Source organism: Onychomys torridus, chromosome 3, assembly GCF_903995425.1.
Source record: "Onychomys torridus chromosome 3, mOncTor1.1, whole genome shotgun sequence".
NCBI lineage: Eukaryota > Metazoa > Chordata > Mammalia > Rodentia > Cricetidae > Onychomys > Onychomys torridus.
The window spans coordinates 127,014,029-127,029,709 of NC_050445.1; the positions used below are offsets into that span (position 1 = coordinate 127,014,029).

The 15,681-nt window shown below is 45.2% G+C and overlaps 1 protein-coding gene across 2 annotated transcripts in view; it reads right to left on the reverse strand.

Moving 5' to 3' along the window:
• Reep1 (receptor accessory protein 1) overlaps positions 1–15,681 on the reverse strand; it is a 105,096-nt gene that overhangs the window by 39,703 nt on the left and 49,712 nt on the right. For both annotated transcript variants that reach the window (XM_036180547.1, XM_036180546.1), the window contains exons 3-4: positions 12,532–12,608; positions 1,682–1,802 (exon numbers count right to left, since the gene is read on the reverse strand). In XM_036180547.1, coding sequence (XP_036036440.1) covers positions 1,682–1,802; positions 12,532–12,608 — 198 coding nt within the window. The remainder of the gene's footprint in view (positions 1–1,681; positions 1,803–12,531; positions 12,609–15,681) is intronic.

Here is a 15,681-nt window from a genome sequence, read left to right on the forward strand (position 1 = left end):
TGATTTGACCACGTGCGTGGTTACCAGGTGTTTGGAAGAGTCTACACTTGGCTGTGGGTATGCTTTGATTTAGCAAGGGGGTCTTTTGCCTCGTCCCTTGGCATGTTATAAAAAGTCCTTTTGAATAAACCTAAGGGCTGTTGGGTATTGACCCAGGCCCTCCCGAAGCTATCCTGTGTCTCTGTCTTTTTGTCGTCTAGGTCTCTCTTTCTATCTGATTTTTTTTTTTTTGAGCTGAGGCTCGAACCCAGGGCCTTGTGCTTGCTAGGCAAGTGCTCTACCACTGAGCTAAATCCCCAACCCTATCTGATATTTTCTTATCCCTCTCTTCTCCACCTAAGAACCCTTCAAAAGGTGGGAGCAGGTTGGAGCTGAACTCCCACAATCATGCTGTACTCCATCAATACATACAATTCGAATAATAAAAGTAAAATTTGAAAATCAAACAGAATCTTACAGAAATAATTGGGGAGAGAGTCTCAATGTTTAGCCTTGTCTGGCCTGGAAGTCACTCTATAGACCAGGCTGGCCTTGAAATCACAGAGATCCATCTACCTCTGCCTCCTGAATGCTGGAATTAAAGGCATTCAGCATCATGCCCAGCTACAGAAGTGCTTTTTTAAAAGGCACTGGAGCTGGGTACAGTGGTGTAAGCCTTAACCCCAGCACATGGGAGGCTAAGACAGGAGAATCATGATGAGTTGGAGGCCAACCTGGACTACATTGTGAATTCAGGGACAGCCTAGGCTACAGAATGAGACCCTATCTCAAAAAAAAAAAAAAAAAAAAAAAAAAAAACTGAGAGAGATGGGTTGATGAGATGACTCAGTGGATAAAGGTACTGCCAAGCCTTATAACCTGAGTCCAGTTCTCAGGGCACTTTGTGGTGAAAGGAGAGAACCATTGTTCTCTCTGCAAGTTTGTGGTGATATTGTGTCCCCCAAAATATTGTGCACCCTAAAGTTATCTGGGGTCAGAGAACAGAACAGCCACTAGATAGACATAGAGGCCAGAAAATGGTGGCACTCACACCTTTAATCCTAGCATTCCAAAGGCAGAGATCCATCTGGATCTCTGTGAGTTCAAAGCCACACTAGAAACAGCCAGGCATGGTGACACATGCCTTTAATCCCAGGGAGTGATGGCAGGAAATAGAAAGGTAGATAAGGTGTGAGGACCAGGAACTAGAGCTGGTTAAGCTTTTAGCTTTCAACAGCAGTTCAGCTGAGATCCATACCGGTGAGTATTCAGAGGCTTTCAGTCTGAGGACACAGGATCAGATGAGGAATTGGCAAGGTGAAGTTGGATGTGGCTTGTTCTGCCTCTCTGATCTTCCAGCATTCACCCCAATACCTGGCTCCTGAGTGTTTTTATTAATAAGACCTTTTAATGTTCATTTACACAAGTTGTCCTCTGATCTTCATTGTGTGCCATGGCATGCATGTGCCCACACACAATGAGAGAGAGAGAGAGAGAGAGAGAGAGAGAGAGAGAGAGAGAGAGAGAGAGAAAGAGAAAGAGAAAGAGAGAGGGTTATATATAGAGATGGAGAGACAGCTATTAAAGGGAACAACTCACCTGCTGAGGTAACCAGGAACTACAAGGGGTCTCCTGCAACAGAACAGTCCTTTCTACACAGAACTTTGATTTCTTTTTGTTTGTTAGAAGCAGTGTCAATTACCTTTTCTTTTGAAGACAGCGTGGGATGAACAAACTTCCTATACAGGAGGCTGGACCCTTTTGTATAGGGAGACAGCAGCCAGGCTACAAATGCTATTTTTAGTTCATAATAGAATGGAAACCTGGAAAGATAAAAAAAATATACTTTCTGTTAGGTTCTCAGAAGCACCGCCTGAGACCCGTGTAGAAAGACCAGGATTGGCACAGATGCCTCCCTCCTCATATACAGATGACAAGGTCCCCAGATTCCTCATCCTCCACCTGTGGAAGGCACATGTGCACACAGGCATTTCTACACACCCAAGACCTCTCTCTGAAAGCCAGTTCGTGTTTTGTTTTGTTTTGTTTCTGTTTCCCAAGAAAAGCAGGAAGGCAGGTTCCCTCCAGCAATTACAGCATGGCTTTGCCTGGCAGCAGCTGGCAGTAGAAACTACAGGGCTTTGCTCATGGCAGTTGGCATGTGGTCCAGCTGCAGCTGTGGGCTTAAAAGGTTAAGTTTGTATCTGGGCACCTAGTCATTCATCCTTCATTATTTATGGCCAGGAGACACAGAGACCAGGGAATCACAGCAGGGTGAAGCTGGCAGGCTCTCCACACTGGCCAGGCACCTCCCTTTCTTGTCAGGAGAAGAGCCTGACTCCTACCAAGCAGGAGAATCCTACTTACTCTACTCAACTGAGTTGAGACTCAGTGGCAGGCACAAAGATCTTAATCTTTTTTGTGTGTGTGCCAAAAGAAAGAAGAGTGTGAGGTATAAGTAACATAAAATCCTAAACTCCTACATACCCTCAGGCCCATTCATTCATTGGTCCCACAAACACTCCCCTACACCTCTCAGAGCCAGCTTATATACAGCACCGGTCGGGAGTGGGGTGGCGAAGACGATCCCTGCAATCCTGGAACTTCCAGAAAGAGACAAGATTCTGGCATCACTGGCTGAGGAGGGAGGGAAGTCAGGAAAATGCTCGCTCTGCAAGTGTGATGAGCTGAGTGTGATCCACAGAATCCACCAAGAAAGAAAAAGGCAGATGTGGTAAGATGTACTTGTAACCCTAGCCCTGGAGAGGCCGAGACCGGTGGCTCCCTAGGACACTGGCCAGCTAGTTTAGACTCCTCAGTGATGAGTCACAGGCCATGGAGACCCTGTCTCAAAAAAAAAGTAGAGGAAACACACCTGAAGCTCTTTTCTGGCCTGCAAATACATGCATGCACACTTGCGTGTATACCTTCAGAAACACAAGCGCGCACACACACACACACACACACACACATCCAAATACATGCACATACACATGCACAATTACCTTCAGAAACACCAGCTCTCTCTCTCTCTCTCTCTCTCTCTCTCTCTCTCTCTCTCTCTCACACACACACACACACACACACACACACACACACACACACATGCAACTTCCAAATGCATGCACAAACACATGCACACATACCTTTAGAAACACCAACAGAGAAAGAGGGTGGAGGCATGGAGAAGAGGAGAGGGTCTGACATCCTAGAATTTAGGAGTCCAGCTAGACATTGACTGATAAGATAATACCAACCTGAGACAAGTGTCCTAGGTGGTCGTAGTGGGGCTCCTGTACTCGACAGCAAGTCTTTGAAACAATGGAAAAACCAAACCCCTCAAGAGGATGCAGATCCATGGGGCCATGATGTGGTAAGCAGTTTGACCCAGATTTCAACCCTACCACCTCAATCTCTACCTGGGGTTGTGAATAATCTGGACAATCATCCTGTGGCTCCCTAAAGTAGATTACCACGAGTTCTGATTTTCTGTATTCTGACAATTTGACATCCTGAGCTGAGGTAACCAGGAACTACAAGGGGTCTCCTGCAACAGAACAGTCCCAAGCTGCCTTTTTTAGTCTATTTTACTTTACTTTATTTTAAAGACAGGGTCTTACTTGTAGTCCCAGTGGCCTAGAACTCATTATGTAGACTAAGCTAGCCTAGAACTCACAGATATCTGCCTGTCCCTGTCTCCTGAGTGCTGGGATTAGAGGTACAAATCACCATGCCCATCCCCCCCTTTTTTAATAAGAGTAGAAATACAGACAGTCTATTATGAAAGGGAAATCACTCCTGGGAATAAGAGTGGGCTAGTGAGCGAGGAAAAGACCTTTGCACAGCCTTGCACATACAGGCCGATAGTCCAGAGCCTGTAGGATCTGATATTCTGAGCCACTCTGCATAGCATGCATTTCTCCAGGAGCAGGAGCAAGAGCCAGGATGCACCTGTATCTCTGAACCATTTACAATAGTAACCCCCAATCTTCCCAGTGCATTCCTTCCCAAGGGACTGCGCTAACAGTGAGAGCCACTGTTCCCTCCCTCTGCCTCCAGAACCATCCTGGTACCTCCCCTTGCGGCCCTGCATGGTGCAGTAGGCTGCATTTCCTGTTTCTAGGGATGGGTGAGCTGAATAAATCTCTCCCTTCCTGTCAGTCATTTTCAGGTTTGCCAGTCTGACCACATCTACTTAAAACAAATCTCAGGCATCCTTAAAGCAAGACGCAGTGGGTGAGAAGGCCTCCTATGCTAGTCTGAGGGATCAAAACATAAGTCTTTCCCAGGCATCCTTCCCAGATAAAGGGAGCTGAAAATAAAAGCAGTCCCTAGCAAGTCATATCAGAACCTTTCCAAACTCACACAGTTTCTCTCTCCCCCATCAGCAGTTCCACCTCACCAAAGCCTGTCCGCTCTCGGCCTCCAGTAGGCTCTTCCTGAATATTCTCCCAGCAACTGAGGAGGCACTTTCCTGGCAAAGCTGTTTCATCTTTCAAAGCCACAAAAGACTGGGGCTGAAAGAGGAGAGGCATGATTGATTCCCCCAGAGTGAAACATGCCAGTGATTAATAATGGAGGCACTTTTGTTTTGAAAACAAATTATTTGCCAGCCCAAGGGGAAAGGGGCTGAATCCAGCAAGCTCAGACACCGGCCTAAGATACACAGACAGTCCCAAGGGCAGCTGCCACACTGCGGCAATTCTAGCTATTATGTAAAAGATATTTTTAAAAAGTAGGTCATGCACGCACATAGTTAAGAAATGCTAAAGAATCTAAGAGTATATCGTAATCTCCTTCCCACCCATGGCCTCTAGATGCTTTTCTTTTTTTTTTTTTTTTAATTTTTAAAAAGATTTATTTGTGTATTATGTATACAATGTTCTGTCTGCATATATCCCTACACCCCAGAAGAGGGAACCAGATCTCATGATAGATGGCTGTGAGCTACCACGTGGTTGCTGGGAATTGAACTCAGGATCTCTAGAAGAGCAGCCAGTGCTTTTAACCTCTGAGCCATCTCTCCAGCCCTAGACACGCTTCTTAATCAGATTCTTGCACATCTTGGACTAGGAGCTAGGCCTATTCAATCACATAGGGACCTGTGATTCCCTTAACCGCCTGGTAGCATTGGTAGCATGGTAGCATCTCTATACCTCCCTTCTATATCTTGTTTTCCCTAATCTGCACAAAACCAACAGTATACATTGGGGCCTGTCTCATACCAGAACATGGAAAGCTTCGGTGTGCTTCATGGCCTCCTACAGGTGTGCAAGCATCTCCCAGGCAAAGGGATTGATGACAACCTTTGTCTATTACAAGCCAAGCTTCCAGCAAACTTGCCTGTGTACACTTTTGCATACACACACAAATGAGGCTATGGTATGGGTGCTCAGGGGAGCATTATCTGCGTGCATTTTGTAGACAGCAGGCACCTCCACACAGGCTGAGTAATCACTGTACAGCCAACTAAGAGCCTCTGTCCCAGGCTACAAAATTGGGGTTTAAGGAATGCATATGCTTATTAGACTCTTCCTGGGGCCCCTCGGGACAGCCTAGCCTACCTTGATTCTCTGGACCATTTGTTACAGATCACTAGTTCTTTAGAATCTTTCTGGCATATCTCATCCATGCTGATGCAACCTTTAAAACCTTCCCGTAAGAAGACTGCCAAGAAGCCTGTGCTTAAGAACACTTGTTGCCCAGAGGATGGGAGTTTGGTTCCCAGAGCCAATATTGGCAGACTCACAACTGCTTATACCTCTACCTCTGGAGACTCTGACACCCTCTTCCAACCTCTGAGGACCCACACATGCCTGTAATGAATACACACACACACACACACACACACACACACACACACACACACACTAAGAATATCTTTAAAAAAAAAAAACAACAAAATTTTTTTTCTCCCCAATTTTGCTTCCTTCTTTGGGCCTTCTCTTGTCCTTGTCAGACCAACAGAGCATATTTCAGAGACAATTAATGTTAAAAACATTGACGGATGTGGTCTCTTCCACCCTCCTGGTCTCCCGTGTGTTCTCCTAGCCCAAGGCAGCAGCCCATCCTTATCACAGGGTCAGGACACTGAAGCAGGATGAGATGCGGGTGTAGCAATGCAACAATTCCAGAGATAAGCTGATTGCCTACTCCTCCGGGACAGGATGTTTCCAGGCAGAAAACAACTCTTAAAGCTCCCTGTGGGCAAGGAAGAATGAACAGACCCTAATCTATCTCTACAAATGGTGCACATGAATGGAAATCCAGCCTCTCTGTTTGTCCCAGAACTAGCCCAGTCCCAGGCTCCATTTCTTCATTCCCAGCCTGCACTTCCTTCTCAACAAGGCCTGTGAAGTTCCTGATTTTAAAACTCAGTTTCATCTCCAGGTGATGGGGTTAAACTCTCCCACTTTACAACTGAATTTAGGTTCCAGTCCCCAGAGAAGGACAGACAGGTGTGTTTTACAACAAAGAGCCACTTATCTACAAGGCCCTTACACTCAGGGTCCAGGGAGAGAACAAACTCAGAGGGTCTAGGTCAGCCTCACAGTATCTCAAGGACAAACCCGGCAGCCCCTTCTGAGTTACGTCCAGGCCTGTGCAGACGTGTCCAAAAACGATAAACTAAACCTCAGCTAATTAGAAATACATTAATATAACTGCGGCTTGCTTAACCAGCTTTGTAGCTGACCCTGAAACTCCCCTTAATTGTACTCTATGGGAGCCTACACATCCTTCTCGGGGTTGTCGCCACTTTGCACAGGTGAACGACCCCACATGCATGCTGATATAATAAATGTTCTTTGTCCTTGCACACTCTTTGAGTCTGAGGTCTTCCTTCAGCATTTCCTCGGACCCTTCACAGGGTCACTGAGAATGAAGCTCCTGTTTGTCCTTGTTGAGTGTTTTCTTGATTGCATAACCAGAATCTCAAGACTTTATCCTATCATTGACAATCACTCTGACAGGCATTTTGTCCTGCTCTGCAAATTCCTGAGATATGTTTGTTGGCTGGCTGGCTGACAGATCCATTCGTTCATTTATGCATGTATTCATTCCACTGAGAAAATCCTTTGCACGTCGAAAGGCATAGGCAGAGCAGGACAGGTGTTCTAGTTGGTTCCCATTCTGATCAAAGCGACTTAGGGCGGGGAGCTTCACCGTTCATCACAGAAGGAAGTCAGGACAGGAACTTGAAGCAGAAGCCTGGAAGAATTCTGCCTGCTGACCGGCTTCCTCCCAGGCTCCTGTTCAGCTACCTTCTTAAAAAGGAGCACCTGCCAGGGGGCACGCTGCCAGCTGGGCTGAGCTCTCCACCAGTTGGCTCTCACTACAATCCCCCACTGACATGCCCACAGGCCAGTGTGATGGCGGCAATCCCTCAGTCTATGCTTCCCTCCCAGGTGACTCTTAAGCTGTGTCAAGCTGACAAAGTTAGACACATCCTTGCCCCTAGCAGAGAGTAAGACAAATGGGGGCGGCCACAGCAAAGCCACACAATGCAGTGGGAGTGTGGACGAGTCCTAGCGGGCACAGGGGCATTAGTGCCTTCCCAGTTTCCCTCTCCGAGGGAATGTATTTCAATGTATTGTTTCAATTTTATTTCGCCATGAGCATAAATTACTTTATAATTTTAAAAGGATTAAATGAAATCACCTACACAAGTTGTAAAGCAAATCACCATCCTATCCTGTGACCACTAGCCGCTGCTTCCATCGAGGTAGAAAACATCAAGAGCAGAGGGGAGGAGAGGGGAGGGGAGAGGAAGGGAGGGGAGGGGAAGGGAGGGGAGGAGAGGAGAGGAGAGGAGAAGGAAGAGAGGGGAGGAGGGTAGAGGGGAGGGGAGGGGAAGGGAGGGGAGGAGAGGAGAGGAGAGGGGAGGGGAGGGGAAGGGAGGGGAGGAGAGGGGAGGAGGGGAGAGGAGAGGGGAGAGAGGAGAGGGGAGAGAGGAGAGGGGAGGAGGAAGGAGGGGAGAAGAGGGGAGGAGAGGGAAGAGAGGGGAGGGGAGAGGAGAGGGAAGGGGAAGGGAGGGGAGGAGAGGGGAGGAGAGGAGAGGGAACTGTGAAGAGGAAACTGCCTTGGAAACGGTGATAAACAGAAAGAATGGGGATGAGTGCAGAGTGGGGGGCCAGATCCAGGAGAGCCCTTCTCTGAAGAGCTGAGGCCTCCAGGAGCAGGGCAAGGGATCCTCACTTCCCACCCATAAACTCTGGACACTAGCTAGGAGGGCCAAAGGGGGAAGAGGTGAGGCCTCCACCAGACAAGCAGGAAGGGAGGGATTCTACCCTGCCCAGTACAAACGCTGCAGACATACCAGGTGCGCAGATTCCCACTACAGACAGGATTTTGCCCGTGACCCTCTCCTCTTGGGGCTATGGCCCTGTCATATGTACCTTCTATGACAAAAGAACTTACAGATGGAATGCAGGTTACTCACAGCTGACTTAAGACGAGGCTATATCTGGATTACTGGGGTGAGCCTGTCTAATCGCATGTTACAGAGCAAACACACAGATCTTCTGTTGTAAGTAGAAGACAGAATCTGAGGCCTGAGAAGGAGCAAGATGCCATTGTGAGCTTGAAGAAGAAGGGAGCTGTGCATGTAAAGAAAATGGAGCCCCCGGTCCTACAACCACAACAGACAGAATGTAACTAACAACTTGAATGTGAAGGGGATCTTTCCCAGAGCCTTCAGACAGAGCCCCAGCTGTCCCACGCCTCCACCCTGGTCTTGTGAGGGTTTCAGCAGAGAACTTGGTTCATTCAACCCCTACTTCTAACTTGTAGAAATGGTAGAATAAGGTGCAAAAGCAAACTTATATGTCTCACTAAATAAAAGTCAAATTGACAGGGCCAGGTATGGTAGCACACAGTGCTGCAAGCCGCAGGAAAATGTAATGGACTTCAGCTATTATCACAAAAGCTACTACTTGGAAACGTCAAAAACTTCTCCAAAGGTCAAGCCATGGCTTATAAGAAGTCTTGGTGATATTTTAGCTATGTATACATTAGCTGGTTCCTAAAATGATTTTCTTGTGTGCTTCCAAGAACTCCTAACAGTGTATTTATCTAAAATGCCTATCAAGCATCCAAGGCCAAAGGAAACAACACCTGTCTCCTAGGTCAAGCAGATAGCTTTATTTCTTGTGCAATTTAGGGTGAGACGTTCCTTTCTTACAAACCTTACTAATTAGACCCCTATCTTCTTACCTAACCATTTCTCGGAATGTAGACTGAGCACACAGATCCCCTTTTTGATATGCTAACCAGTCATTAGCACTCAGTTAACCTCCTCTTTACCACTCCCATTTTGGACTGTAAAAGAAAGTCTGGTGGTCACCGCCTGAGGAAAATTCTGATGACCCCGTTGAATTCAAGCAGGGTGACCTTGCTCGGCCAGAGGATTGCTATTGGGTTTATAACTGGATTCCTGGGAGACTTAGGAGGAACGTGGAGAACTGAGAGACAGAGAACGGAGAAGGAGAAGGAGGATTTTGACCAGAGAGAACATGTGGATGAGATGGAAGATGAGGAAGAGTCAGATGGGAAAGTACTAGCTGGGTAAGAACAAGATGATAAGGACCTAGATGAGGCAGAATTAAGACGAGAAAATTAAGATACAACTTAGAGGGAGCAGTAGATAAATGTAGGGAGAAATCAGGCAAGAAAGGAGCTAGACATGAGAGCAGAATAGAAGCTGTGTAGAGAGACCTGACAGAATAATAAAGTGTATGGACTAAGAAGTTTCACATACATAGATTCATTCCTTCTCATCAAAGAATAATTATCAGCTGGTTGTAGTTTTTCCTGGACCCTGGGAGGGGACTATCAAGGGGCTGGACTCCCATAGTCCCCAATAACACAGCTTTAATCCCAGTGGCAGAGGCAGGCAGATCTCTTTGAGTTCAAGGCCATCTGGTATTCATAGAAGTTCTTATCCAGCCAGGCCTTCATAATGAGACCCTATCTAAAAAAACTGAAAAAAATATTATATTACTAAAAAAAAAAAAAAAAAAAAAAAAAGTGGTTGAGTACTTACTAGGTAGGAAACTCTCAAACTGTACCATGGCCAGTGGATAGTCCAGTGACTTGATAGGAAGAAGCCTAGCCACCATTACCCAGGATTTCTATCCAGCAAAAGTAGCAAGGTTAACAGTTGATACTCCAGAAAGAGGTCCCGAGATTAACACTATAATTCCCTGTTATCCACTGGCCTGGGACCCAGCATCCTCTTCTCTACAGGTGACACAGGAGCTCTCCTCACGTAAGCTCTCACAATCGTCTGATCCCTTGTGACAGCTTCTGTGTTCTGGGGACAATAAGGGATGGCAGAGCAGAGTTCTGTCTCTATTCACAGAATCCCAGTCCACCCTGTGTCACGGGTACGAACTGAATCAAGAAGTACATTGAATCAAGAAATCCAGCTGGGCGGTAGTAGCACACACCTTTAATCCCAGCACTCAGGAGGCGGAGGCAGGCAGATCTCTGAGTTTGAGGCCAGCCTGGTCTACATATAGAGTGAATTCCTGGACAGCCAGGGCTACATAGAGAAAACTTGTCTTGAAAAACCAGAAAAAAAGAAAGAAAGAAAGAAAGAAAGAGAGAGAGAGAAAGAAAAGAGAGAGAGAGAGAGAGAGAGAGAGAGAGAGAGAGAGAGAGAGAGAAAGAAAGAAAGAAAGAAAGAAAGAAAGAAAGAAAGAAAGAAAGAAAGAAAAGGAAAAGAAATCCAGATTTCTGCCACAACTGATACACGGTTCCTTCAGAAGAAAGACTGCATCGTTATGTTCTAAAATAATCGAGGCCAATGAATCAAAATGGAAGTCAAAGATTTACTGTCCAGGTCTGACTTTGGTCCTATGATGTTGTAGGGGTGAGGTATAGAGGTTCATACTAGCCCTTTCAGAATAAAAATCTTTTTCTTCTCCAGAACGGAAATACCAGCCAACCCCCTTAAATATGAATAGGACATTATTATTCACTATCTTTGAGAGAAAGCTGTATATCAATGCAAATAATGTCATTAATTGCACCATTAATGCTAAAAATAGCTGTATTAATTTCTTTTGGGCATCATAGAGGATTAAGACAGTTTCATGCAGCCTAGGATGGTCTTAAATCCACTATATAGCCAAGGCTGACCTTGAACTCTGGATCCTGCCAGTATCTCCCAAGTGCTGAGATTAAAGATGTGTGTCTAGCAATTGTGTTGTTTATAAACAAAAGAAGCCAAACAACTTAATGTCCATCAAAAGGATATTAAAGGACTGGAGAGATGGCTCAGTGGTTAAGACTACATACTGCTCTTTCACGGGACCTGCATGTGGTTCCCAGCACCTGTAACTCCAGCCCCAGGGGATCCGATGTCTTCTTCCAACCTCCTCAGGTACCTATACTCATATGCATAGCCCCCTTCCCACCCACCCCACCCCCATCCCCCACATGCAAATAGACCTACACACAATTAAAAATAAAATACACCTTTAAACTTTTCAAAAAGGACACTAATTAAATAAGTTACACTTCATCTAGACCATGAAATTCTATGTGGTGATTGAAAAACAGGTAGATATATACTTATGCTCACATGAAAGTATTTCCAAAATAGATTCAATCAGGAAACTGAGAACTGTTCTATCTAATACTTATATTTACAAAGAGAAAACAGAAAGCATAAGCAGCACACCCCTGTCATCCCAGCACTTGGGAACCGGAGAGAGGGGTTTTTGGTGGAAAAAAAAGTTAGCACTAAAAAGAAGAAAAACAGTGAGCCAGTGAGACAGCTCAGCGGGCAGGGGCGCTTGCTGTACAAGGTTGGTGACCAGAGTTGATCCCCAGAACACATAAAGCTGGAAGGAGATAACTACAAAGTTGTTCTCTAACTTCCACATGTGTACCAAGGCATGCTTATGCTACATCACATGTACCACATAGGTACGCACACAGAATAATAAAATGTTAAGAATAAAAAAAATGTCTGTGTAAGTGAGTTTATTAACACACCAACATTTTATTTTGAGACAGGATTTCTCTATGTAGTTCTGGCTGTCCTGGAACCCACTATGTTCAAGATGGCTTCAGACTCAGAGATCTGCCTGCCTCTGCCTCAAGAACATGTGACATCACGCCTGTCACCAAGGAATGTTTTACAAGGACATACAAGTGTGAATAGTGGTTATGAGAAGAGCACAAGAATTAGGAGGAAATGTGGTATTTTGATTGCATGCTTATTTTGTTTTGTAGTGCTGGGCCTCAAGCCCAGGGCCCCATGCATGCAGCACTAGCTCTTTATTTACTCCTGAGGCTGAGCCCTTTCATTTCATACTCCCATAAATTTCTTTCATTTCATTTGTCTCCCTCTTTGACATGAAAATACTTTACCAACTCCATTCATAGAGGAGCTCTGCCCGTGTAGTCTATACAACATCCCTAGTGCCTTACACAACACGTGCTCTTAGGAAGTTCATCAAGGAAATTTACTTGAATAACTTTTATGGAGTAATTTACTAAAAATGCAGCCCTTTGAAACGTCTCAGTCCCTGGAGCACTTACCAGCAAAGGAAGATGTCTGTGAACGTCTCTGCTGTGGTGAAGAGGGCAAATATAATCCAGTACATCATCCATTTGACCTGTTGAAAGAAGGAGTTGGTAGACAAGGTCATGGCTGTCTAACCCAAGGCCATGGACACTGAGGCAAGTCCAAGCCATGCCATTTGCACCCGCCGCCCCGCCCCGCCATACTTCCCTAACTCAGGTGCAGTTCTACAACACACCTTCCACATTGGGAGCAAACAGGCTATTGTGCCATCAGAGTGAGATCCCAAGCAAAACCTCTGCAGGGATCCTACACTTGACCCAGCTTAGTTATGCCTTAGGACAGACCCCCGAAGAGCTGAGGCAGGAGCTAGAGCCCGCCAGACTGGCTGCAAGTTCAAGAGGGGAGACTCTCAGAGAAGGGACACCAGAAGAGAAGACCCCAAAATTGACACTATAAGCTGTCTTCAAAGTCTTGCCCAGAATCCCTGGCATTCAGGGCTCTCAGGGGAATCATGAGGTGAGGTCAGCCTGGACTACAGAGCAAGAATCTTTCACAGAAATAACAAAGCTCTTGGCTGGACCTTGAACGACAAAGAACCAAAGTAAGATTTCAAACAGGGGCTTAAATACACATATAAATGAGATTTTTTTTTTTAAAAAAGATAAAGTATTGGGAAAAATTGGAGAAGACTGGGTGTCCTATGGATGCCAGGTGTCCTGCACACACTTCCAAATTATCCTGGTTCTTCAGGTATCTTACTTCTCAATATTGTTTGGCTATTTTTTTTATAGGTTATATAAAACTGGTTTCAATGACAATATTGTTTCTATAAGGATGCAAATCAATTTTGTCTCAGGGAGGCACACCTGAACTTTCATTCACTCCTGCCTGATGAATCCATTTAATATTAGTTAGCACATTAATTCCAACAGTTTCAGTTTTGAGAAAGGGTCTCACTCACTATTAACAGCTCCCCAAGAATGGCAACCACTGCATAGCTAAGAAGAATTGGCAGAGTTATTAAAGACATCGGATGGGAAGGTCACTCTACCAACTGTAATCACATGCATCCTTAAAAGAGAACTCTTCCTAGCTGGGTCCGCCAGAGAAGTGATTGTGGAGGACCACTCAGAGACCCAATGCCACTGACTTCAAAGAATGAGGAAAGGGTTTGTGTTGAAGGGCAGCTGCCACTAGGAGCCACAAAGGCAGGGAGACAGACTTTCCTCCAAATACTCCAAGAGGAATAGCCCTTCCTGTAACTCCAGGATTAAAATCTAATAATGTATGTTGTTTTATGCTAGGACATTCACAATAACTTGTTACAGTGACAATAAAAAGCTAATCTGAAACTTGTATAAAAACTTTAAAATAATAACAAAAGAATATAAAAATGAGAGTGTATGTAACACAAGGGAGTTACTCAACATTATAAATATTAGTAGTCATGAAGAGGTTATTGTTACAGTTTTTAGATTTTGCATTATCCTGGGATAAAGATAGCTCAGCCATTAAGAATACCGGCTGCTCTTCTGGAGGACATGGGTTTAATTCCCAGCAACTACATGATGGCTCACAACTTTCTGTAACTCCAGTCCCAGGGGATTTGATGCCCTACTCTTATGGACATTCAGTCAATACATCCATACACATAAAGTAAAGTAAAATAAATTTGCATTATCTAATAACCTATGTTTTTGTACATATTTTACAAATTAGAGATAATAAATATAATTTCAGACATAACCAACCTAAAAACAATAAATAGATATTTTTAAAAGCTAGTTCAAGAGACCATTGACTCATCCCAGGGGAACGGTGTGAGGCATATCTCAGACAGCAGTTGTAGAGAAAGATGGGAGACTTGTTTGGAAGATGACGACAATAGCTCTAAGGATGAGGGGGTACAGTCACCAAATGGACATGACAGTTAATAAGCCGGAGAGTGGAGAGGCTGGAGTCACAGGGAAGTCCCCAGTTTTCTCCTGGACAAATGGGGTTATGAGGTGCCACAGCAAAGAATCACCTGGGAGAGTCTTCATCAAGAAATTCCCTAGATCAAACTGACCTGTGGCAATGTCCATAAGAGATGATCTTGATTGCTAATTGATGTTGGAGGGCCCAGCCCACTGTGGGTGGTACCATTCCCTGGGCAGGTGGTCCTGGACCACATAAGGGAGTTAGCCGAGCATAAGACTAATGGAGCATCAAAGCAGCAGTCTCCATGGTTTCTGCTATACTTCCTTGGCTGTGAGTGAATTCCTTGGTTAGAGGCACTGCTGCATGACTAGCAAGCAAGCCTGCCTTTAGGATTCTGCTTGAGATCTTGCCCTGGCTTCTCTCAATGATGGACAGGGACCTAGAAGTGTAAGCCAAATTCTTTCCTCCCCAAAGTTGCTTTTGGTCAAAGTGTTTTCTTTTTTTTAATTTGAAGATTTATTTTTATTTTTTAATCCCCCCCCCCGTGTGTGTGTGTGTGTGTGTGTGTGTGTGTGTGTGTGAGACAATGTGTTCAGGTGCCCTTCAGAGGATAGAAAAGGGCATCCGATCCCCTAGAACTAGACTTACAGGTGGTTGTGAGCCACGCAACCCAGGTGCTGTGAACTGAACCCAGGTTCTCTGGAAAAACAGCAAGTGTTCTTAACCACTGAACTATCTTCTAGCCCCTAGTCAAGGTATTTCTTAACATCAACAGAAATAAAACTGAACAGACCACAAGAAGGAAACATGTTAATAGCGTGAGTGTGTGTGTGTGTGATACATAGACACTGAGTATGCTAGAGTGGGTGTTTTGAGAGTATTGGGACATTGAACGTATGTTGACAGTCTGTGTGTGTGTGTGTGTGTGTGTGTGTGTGTGTGTATGAGAGAGAAAGAGAGACAGCACACACATGAATGTGAGGACAGAGGAAGGAGGGAGGTCTCCCTGGTACTGCTCAGCTCCTATCTCCCAATGCCAATTTTACCCAGAAACTTCTAATCTTAACTCCCAAGCTTTCCTCCAGGGGGAAATGTGTGCACACACCAGCCAACACAAACAGCTGTTCTGCTTGTCAGTTAGTGTTCACTCTAAATTAATGAATCGCCATTCTGGTCATACACCAGGCTCCTGTGAGTTTAGTCAGCGCACAACAATTTACCCGGGTTTGATCTTGCCCAGCTGG